Source organism: Dreissena polymorpha, chromosome 4, assembly GCF_020536995.1.
Source record: "Dreissena polymorpha isolate Duluth1 chromosome 4, UMN_Dpol_1.0, whole genome shotgun sequence".
In the NCBI taxonomy this organism is placed as follows: domain Eukaryota; kingdom Metazoa; phylum Mollusca; class Bivalvia; order Myida; family Dreissenidae; genus Dreissena; species Dreissena polymorpha.
In genome coordinates, this window is record NC_068358.1 from 20,393,197 (window position 1) to 20,401,913 (window position 8,717).

The following is an 8,717-nucleotide window of genomic DNA, read 5'->3' on the forward strand; positions in this document are numbered from 1 at the left end:
GAGGGATGGAAAGGGGGGAAAAGGGGTAGTAGGAGAGAGAGAAGACGAGAGAATGGGAGAGAGAAAGAGAGAGGGAGAGAGATGGAGAGAAAGAGCAAGAAAGAGAAAAAAGAATGTAAGTTTTGTTGGAAGAAACCATACCGGACTGGTAGGATTTCGTCCGGGTACTCTGGCTTCCATTTTCAACACAAGACCACACCATAATTACAATATATTTCCTTAAGAATCAAATGTGTTGATATTGCAGTGCTCATTGGAAGTTTTCCCAAACAGTCAGTAAGGTAAGAGTACTTCGGATCCTTACATAATTCAGCCTCATGCGCGGGAGGACTTCGAAAACTTCAAATACAAACACAGAAGACAGCATTAAAGATACGACATATAACTTCGTATTACTTCACTAAATAATTTTTACGACAATATATTTTTATTACATAATAGCATGCGCAAACCATGACACTTTCAGCAGCTGAATTTTGACGGGAGAACTGATTGTCTAACACATGCAAGTCAATTATTCCGCATTATTTTTGTAAGTGAAATGAAATTGAAATCTAATGTATTTATAATTTTTCTTTGTCCATTTAGAGACAAGAATATGATTAGAATTGTTATTTATGTCACTACCACGTCTTAATGACTCGCTTTAACGTTTAAGTAGCTCGTAAAAACCAATGAGTAAACGTGGGAACGACTTTGTAAGACGTAGAACGAATTTGCGTGTTCTTCGTAATGAAACGACTAATTTATTCGCGGGAACGACATAGCTACCGTTAACCAATGCGAACGTGATAAATAACTCGAGTTAAAAGCAACATGACCTAAATCTAGGTCCATTTGTACTGCCTTAAATATTCAGAACAAAACAAAACGACATTATTAAGTGTGTTCTGCCTGATATATTTGTTTTCCTGACGTGTTATTGTGTTCGCGGTTTAAAAATACGCCAGCACGGTAAAACAGAAAATATAGATTGTCATTTTTGCGCATAAATGATTAGGTCTTGCGAGTTTTCGTTTAGTCCTTCTTTAAACCCGTAAACGATCCAATATTAAGTAACGACAAATATAATAATTGACGTGTCGGCTGAAATATTTGTCGTTCTATCGCATGTTGTCGACTTTTAAACCCAATGATTTCTATTTTTAACAAGTCTGATATTGAACAAAACCGTTTATTTCAACACATTAACATCATACATTTATTTTTGTACATTTACAAAGACACAACAATGACAGAGTTTAATCCGCCAGCACTATAACTTGATGTGTATCATGCATATCGTTGTCATGATTATGCACTGTTACATCTAGTTCACGATTGGAACTACCACTTGCTCCGGATGATTTTATTGTAATGCCAATTGTAAGCGCCTCAAATTTATCTTTATCAGACCCTGATTGTGTTACCTCAACTGACTCTTCGTGTATTGCCTGCATGCTAGGAGACGGGCTTAACCTTGAAACAGGAACTAACGAATTATGACGACTACTTTCTTCATTGATAGTTGTCGGTATACTTATTGTGGCTTCCATGAAATTCCGTTTATGATACGGCATATCAACATCCACATTATGATGATCTTCATCATAACTGGGTTCAATTATATGCACCTGAGGGCATATAGGTTGATTTGAGGATTGCAAGTCAGTCTTATCCTTTTTATTCGTTATATTATCGACTTTATTGTCCTTATTACACTTGTCTCTAAAGGAAACACGAGGTCCGTGGTGATCGTTAAGTCTATTTGAGTTCGACGATCTGTTTGATTTAAAGCTTGTCCTCAAAGTACCAGAAGTGGATTTGAGGCTGCTATTGTTCGAGCGGGACAATCGCAAGCTTCCGCTCCTCGACGCCTGACATCTGGTGGTGGTTGATAAAATCCGAACGAATGGGCGTCGCGTCAGGGCGGCGGTCGTTGTTCCATCGCCCGGATTTCGTGTGCATCGAACGATGATGTTATCCTGAAATGATATGAGAAAATATGGATATTGATCATTTCAAATCTACTTACACTTTTTATAGGTTATGGTAAAGAGTGAAATGATATTTTTTTCAGACTGAATTGCTATGATTAAATCAACATTGACAATGCAGTTGTCATCATATCAATTGGACATTAACTATAGATTTACACGTACCATAACCTTTTGAGGCTTGACACTCTTCTAAAGCACGCAAGTATTGGGTCAATATATTTTACAGGCACGTTATGACATAAATATAACAAGTGAAGCGCAACAAATCGATTCATCAAACAATACATATAATGCCTGTGAAAAGAGTACGCAAAAACAAAACAAAGGATTTATTTATCTGTTTAGGACAATACGCATTTATTGCAACTAGTTATCATTAAAGTTTAACCACTTACAAAAAGTAAAGCAATTTTAGTTATTATCATTGATTATTTATATGCTCAATAGCGTGTGATTCTTTTCGCGAAGACTACTTTAAATATATTTAACATTTTCATGCTGTTAAATCACTTTCAACGATATAAATTATATGATGAAACGTTGTTACATTATCATAGGAAACATTTTTGTATGAACACACAGTTTCGTATGCGTCGTTTATAACATAAAAACACACATTATTCATAAATAATTCCAATCTACATACCCGTCTGACTTGCTTAAATGGTCGTTTTCTGCACTTGAACATGCGCACTAATATACTTCTGAATCCTTTACTAGAATAGAAATATAATATCGGATTCAAGGCACTATTCGAATGTCCAAGAAATATTGTGTATGGCAGTACATTCAGAAAATGTGTATTGCCAGGATGAAAGTCCAGGTACAGGCTTACAATGTGGTACGGTAGCCAGCATATTGCAAACATTACCGCAAGTGCTATTAACATTTTAGCCACCCGTTTTCTTCCTTTCATCATATTTTTGGCCAGGCCTTGACTCGTTTCTGATTCCGTTCTTTTCAAGTCTTTGTCCTCTGTCCAAAGTTCACTACCAATGAGACCATAGCTAACACATATTATGGAGCCTGGAATAGTATAGACGATGATGAACTGTGCAAGGTCGTACTGCTGCCTGTGGTGGTCCTCTGGCCACTGCTCGTTACAAAAGTACAATGGTTCATCCGGTATCAGATCCATGACGGCTACCTGACGTATGACGAACAGGGGAACCATCAGGGCAATGGCAAGCAGCCTGCAGTAAGAGGTGGACATTCGTATTTGAGAGCTTTACAATTAAGGACAAATACGTTTATGATTATCGTTCTGCTTGAGTCTCGGTTCGTTTGAGTTATCAGTATTGGCTATGAATGAAATTGGATGTTGAACCTTACAATATCAGGCCATACCGGCCATAGTCGAGTAATAACTGTAAGTATATTTTAAGATGTCAAAAGAAGGACTTTGTATAATGTATCGTTGTGCAGCCACCAATATACGACGGTTGTGCAACGGTTTATGTCATGATCTGATAAATTGTTTCTAAGTGTAATGACATTTACCTTGTACTAAGCATATAAGAATACTTTGTAATATTTTGCTGCGGATTAAATCGATGATTAAACTCGATCTAAATTCAAATAAATTAGGGTAAACTAAAACGTTGATTCAATAAAAACATGTGAAATCGTATATTTGACAAAATATGTCTAATTTCCGCACATGAACCATATTAGGATGTGTGACAATACCAGTAACCTTCATAAGTAAGGGAAAATGAAACAGTGGATATTTACCGAAGAGGATGTATTTTCCCTCCGTTTCTTTAAATATTTAAGGCATGTTACAAAATGTTTATGCAATTTAGGTAAATACATTAAACAAAATATTAAACAATAACTGCAGCAGGGTCATTGCCTACGACTTGTCGTTGCAAAGAATTCTGGATTTTAAAAGGTGTTTTGGTTATCCTAACAACACGAAACAATAACCAAAATGTTGGAAAAATAATCTTAATCAATATTCTAAAGGTATTTATTGGCACATTGAATAAAAACACACTGTTAAAAGCTCAAAGCTAAATAAGCACATTTCTAGCTTTTATAAGGTGAAATATAGTACGATATGAATAGCCATTACCCATGAAGTCTATATAAACAAAGTGTATCTATCAGATTACTAAAGTGGCGAGACACACCGCTGCTTTAATTCCAATTTGCCACAGAAGAGACATTCAGGCTTACCAGACCTTGATTGATTTTTGCTTAGCATTATAACGCAGATCTGGTGTGATTCCTTATATACCTTACCATACAATAACAATAAGTTTGACAGCCGTAGCGTTTGTGCTTAGTCTCCGGAAGACCATGGGATGACGGATTGCCAGAAACCGGTCTACGCTCAATAGTGCGATTGTGAAAACACTCGCCGCCACTGTGACTCCTGGAAAACGATGATAGCTTTATTTTAACATGACACGGGTGTTCAATTGCATTGAGCGATTACAACTTAATATTTGCATTATCTACGCTCTCTTATTCTGAGTGGGAGCTGTTTTGTTAATCTCAAATAATAAGAAACAACAACCTCCTCCAGTGTCAAAAGCATTAATAACCTCTCGAAAATACAAGCATACGTCAATGACTGACAATATCTATTTTAGTCATACATCTTCAACGCATGGGTAGAAATACAAACACTTTTACTAGAAATAATTTTGTTAAACAAAAAAACAATCATTTGCGATTAAGGGATAAAATAAGGAATAGTATAAGGAATAAGCTTTAAAGTTACCACCGACAAGTCAATCCAATAATACACAAATACTTTAAACAGTGTCTTACATAACAATCAGTATATTCGAGCGTTCATACTTTTGATATAAGTTTCGTTCGTTCAAAAAAGGTAATTTAAAAAAAGCAATTTATTCAATAGACTTTTTATATTTGGTTTTTCTTGTTTAATTGAAGAAATTACATATTTACAAATACACCATGTTTATGTACTTATCATTAAATAAATAAGCAAATTTAGTGTAATTTGAGTGTAATAGTCGTGTATTGAAAACCACATATACACAAATATTATATGACTTTTGAATACAGTGTTGTAAATACAGAACAGGAAAAAACAAGTGATCAAAACAGGAAATGTGTGTGGATATAAATATGTCTATCATAAATACTTGCACACTATTCGGGCAGTATCGATACAATCATACGTTATGCGGATAAAATTTATGCGCAACAAACCTTGCAAAAAGCCCGTTAGTTTACACATGAATTCCCCGAACAACCAAATTCGGTATAACGCTTGTCCGACTGCCATAGGGATACATATGAGAGTGACTGAAAGAAAAAGAAATTCGATATATCCCACATAACGGCACTCATGCGCAAAAATAATAGACCTCATTTGATGCTGAGAGCGGCGATTGAATGCCTTATATTCAAAGCACTCTGGGCACTATAAAAAATGACAACTTATAATCTTAAAACACATTTTGTGTCATATATGTCTTAATACTAATATATTTTTTGAAAACATGAATTATTCCGGGGAAAGGAAAAACACATGATTACTGACACCACTTTTTTTAAATTGTTTATGTTTAAAAAAAAATAACGGTTGTGTAATCCTGAAAAGGAAAATAAGCAATTGTGTTTGTAAAATAACATTTATATAAAATAGTTTTCAATAAAAACAAAAACACAAATTGTTGAAATGAAAACGTTACAATGTTATCAGTTGGAAAACAATGAAATTTCGCTTCTGTAACACATTCAATTGCGCAAAAATAAATGTTGGGTTTTTATATGAAATAGCGGCGGCGATTTTGTAAATTATAAAAGCATACTACAGGGTATACATAATAAAAGTATGGCTTTTAACTAATCAGCCATATCGCCGAGACACGGCTTTTTGCGCCCACACGATGCACCGAGACGATTTTCAAGTGATTTTATTTTGAAGCCACAAATACAAAAAAAGGCACAAGGTACAATTTATATAGCAAACTTTCAAAAGCACTGATGTATAAATTACAACTGTTAACGAAAGATAAGCAACAAAATAAACCTGTCATTGTTTTGTCAACATAATTATACATATATATTTAAGTGTGCACACACCACACAAATCCGCCATTGCAAGATTGTACAAAAATACATTTGTTCCGTTCCGCAACCTTTTGTGACGAAACACAACATAGGCCAGTACAACATTGCCTATAATTCCTGCAACAAAAGTTGGAATATATAACAACACAAGTGCGAGATCGAATTTGTCCGGGGTCTCAGTAATGATATCCATGTGATCGTCTATTAAGTCCTGTAAAACTGTGGCATTTAACGAGGAGTTTGAACTAGACATATTGTTATCCTTAAATGAAAACATTTTGTCAGATGATGACGTTTTTATATCCATTGTTATTTCAATCCAATTAAATATTAAAATCAAACATGTCTTTTAGGAGTTGCGCCAGGATCACTCATTGACAAAATAGTCCACCTCACAGCACACGCTTGCAGCCTTGAAAATATCTCCGGAAGAAATGTCGCATTTATATACATAAAAACGTATCGTAAAGACGCAACGACGCTTTCAACTGCGCAGTAAATTCCCAATAACATTGCTGCAGATCCTGATTAGGGCTATCAGAGAGCTTTAGAATCGCCGCGAGCAAGAATTACCATGTCTATCGAATGAACAAATAATGAAACGAAGATAACCATAACAAATTAAATAACAATCTTTTCGAGTACAAACAGTCAAGTAATACAAGAGAAAAGTCCTCATCCGATCCTGCTCATTAGCAATCTTTTAAGGTGGAGAGCATTTGCATTTCGGAAGACCGGTTATGTTTAACCCATGTGTTGTTTCTATTTGAGGTATGTATCTCGAACTATAAGAGAGGGGTTTTTGCTTATGTTTAGTATTTTTCTGGATGCTTTACGATTATGTCGTGTCGTAATGCTAGGGTGGTTTTTTACGACATCGAGCTGCATATTAAAATTGTAAGAAACAGCTTCTTTTTTAACTTCAATGTTCATAATTCAACGAGCATGTATATTGCAATAAAACAATGTGCAAAAAAAGGCTGCTTAACGTTTATGAGAACGATTACGAATGTATTCTGTTTGTTGTAGCATACAGTGTTAAGTTAAACACTTTGTTTATAGCGACCGAATATGGAAGCCAAGGTGTACAACATACAGATACATTGAGTTTTGTATCGTATTGATACTCGTCAATTTTGTATTTTCCGAGATTTAATCCAAAAATAATATCCGTTGAAACTTTGGAATCAAACGTGCCTCTTCCATAAACTGTCAAAACAGCAATTAAGTCAGATATACTCACCACATAAATCCGCAAATATTAGATTACAAAGGAATAAGTAAGTCCCGTTGCGCATTCGTCGGTTGCTCAAAATAACACATGCTAACAAAATGTTACCCGTGATACCTGCTATAAAAGCGGGAATATAAAGTATAATGAGCACCAGTTCATAGTTCGTTGCAATGTTAGAGATGTTTGTCATGTAATCTTGTAACATATTTTTAAACACTGAGGCATTTAAGGAAGAATTTCTGGAGATGTTTTCTACAAATGGAGGCATTATATCCGTTGAGGCAGCGATAAAGAAATTTAAATCCATTATAAGAACGATCCTTTGCGAATCTTTAGTTATGTCAAGTTGATTTTATATCTTTTTACTAATACTTTCACATTTTAATGTATCACTTTCAAATAAAATATCAATTGTGTTGATTTTTAATTACTGTAATTATTAAGCAGCTCGATAGCATCCTCAATATATGAAGTGACCGCTTCAATAAACGCTCGTTTCTATTCTTATAGCTGAATAAGGTATGTGGTAGAATACATATAAGACGACCTGCAGTCATTGCGATTTTCCAATATCGGAATGGCTTTTATTTAAAGGATCAATGGTAACAGATGAACGTCAATGGCTGCCAAGTATTTGACAGCGTTCATGTACCATCCTGTCATGTGTCAGTATACTATTAATCCGGTGTTCACACAGTCGGAAAACATATAAGACGCTTCATTACGCGTTGCTATGAACTTGATGGAAAAATAAAACCAGATATTAAAATGTTTGTAATATGTTATCAAGTCACGAAATTATATTTATTTAATAAAAATAATGCCTTTAGCAAATTATATAGCCAATATATAGATTAATTGTTTGCGTGTGTTTTATATTTTTAGCATAGGTGCGTTAACGCACCTATGCTTATGGTATATACCACATTTCGAAAATCCACATCGATCGGTTGCCCATTATGAAGCCTTACCTGATCAAAAATCAGACGAAATATCTATTTAATTTAGTATATGGTCATTCTTACAATTTTTTTTTTGGAAACGTTTTTCTAACGTTTTCTTCCAAGAATATTGCTGACACCGTTTTTAGTGAATTTTTCAAGACCGTTTTATGTCAAAAAATCTTCTTATAACATAAAACAAATTTCGTTCGTAAAACAATTCTATCTGCACTATAAATCTCAATCCCCTACGCAGTGGCCTCCCTTATACTAGAAGTTACTGACCGGGCGAAGCAAGGGAAGTAACTGCTGTGAGGAGTTTCTATAAAAATCTGCATTCAGAAATCTGTAGTCAGAACTCAATCTGTTGTGCACGTCTGCATCTAACGCTTACCACAAGTTTTACGACAAATTCTTGACGCAGACGAATAGGGTAGCGTCTATTTTCATTTGTGAAAAGAATAGTTCGATACAGATCTGTCCGTGCTTAAATTTTGAAAGGCTTGG

General features: G+C 34.9%; 1 protein-coding gene across 1 annotated transcript; it reads right to left on the reverse strand.

Moving 5' to 3' along the window:
- Positions 1-1,160: 1,160 nt before the first annotated feature.
- On the reverse strand, positions 1,161-6,232 carry LOC127875944 (QRFP-like peptide receptor). Its single transcript, XM_052420712.1, has 5 exons — positions 6,048-6,232; positions 5,169-5,264; positions 4,227-4,359; positions 2,626-3,172; positions 1,161-1,964 (listed from the first exon to the last, which is right to left on the reverse strand). The coding sequence occupies exons 1-5, from the start codon at positions 6,226-6,228 to the stop codon at positions 1,242-1,244; spliced, it is 1,680 nt and encodes a 559-aa protein (XP_052276672.1). The 5' UTR covers positions 6,229-6,232; the 3' UTR covers positions 1,161-1,241.
- Positions 6,233-8,717: the final 2,485 nt, after the last annotated feature.

What these genes read in the sequence shown, in the direction of transcription:
- LOC127875944 (XM_052420712.1), bottom strand. Translation starts at nt 6,228, where the DNA reads ATGGATATCATTACTGAGACCCCGGACAAATTCGATCTCGCACTTGTG. An exon ending in TGCAATGGCGGATTTGTGTG is followed by an intron (nt 5,265 to 6,047) that starts GTGTGTGCACAC and finishes TTTTTCTTTCAG; the next exon opens with TCACTCTCATATGTATCCCT. An exon ending in CATTTAAGCAAGTCAGACGG is followed by an intron (nt 1,965 to 2,625) that starts GTATGTAGATTG and finishes ATATCATTTCAG; the next exon opens with GATAACATCATCGTTCGATG.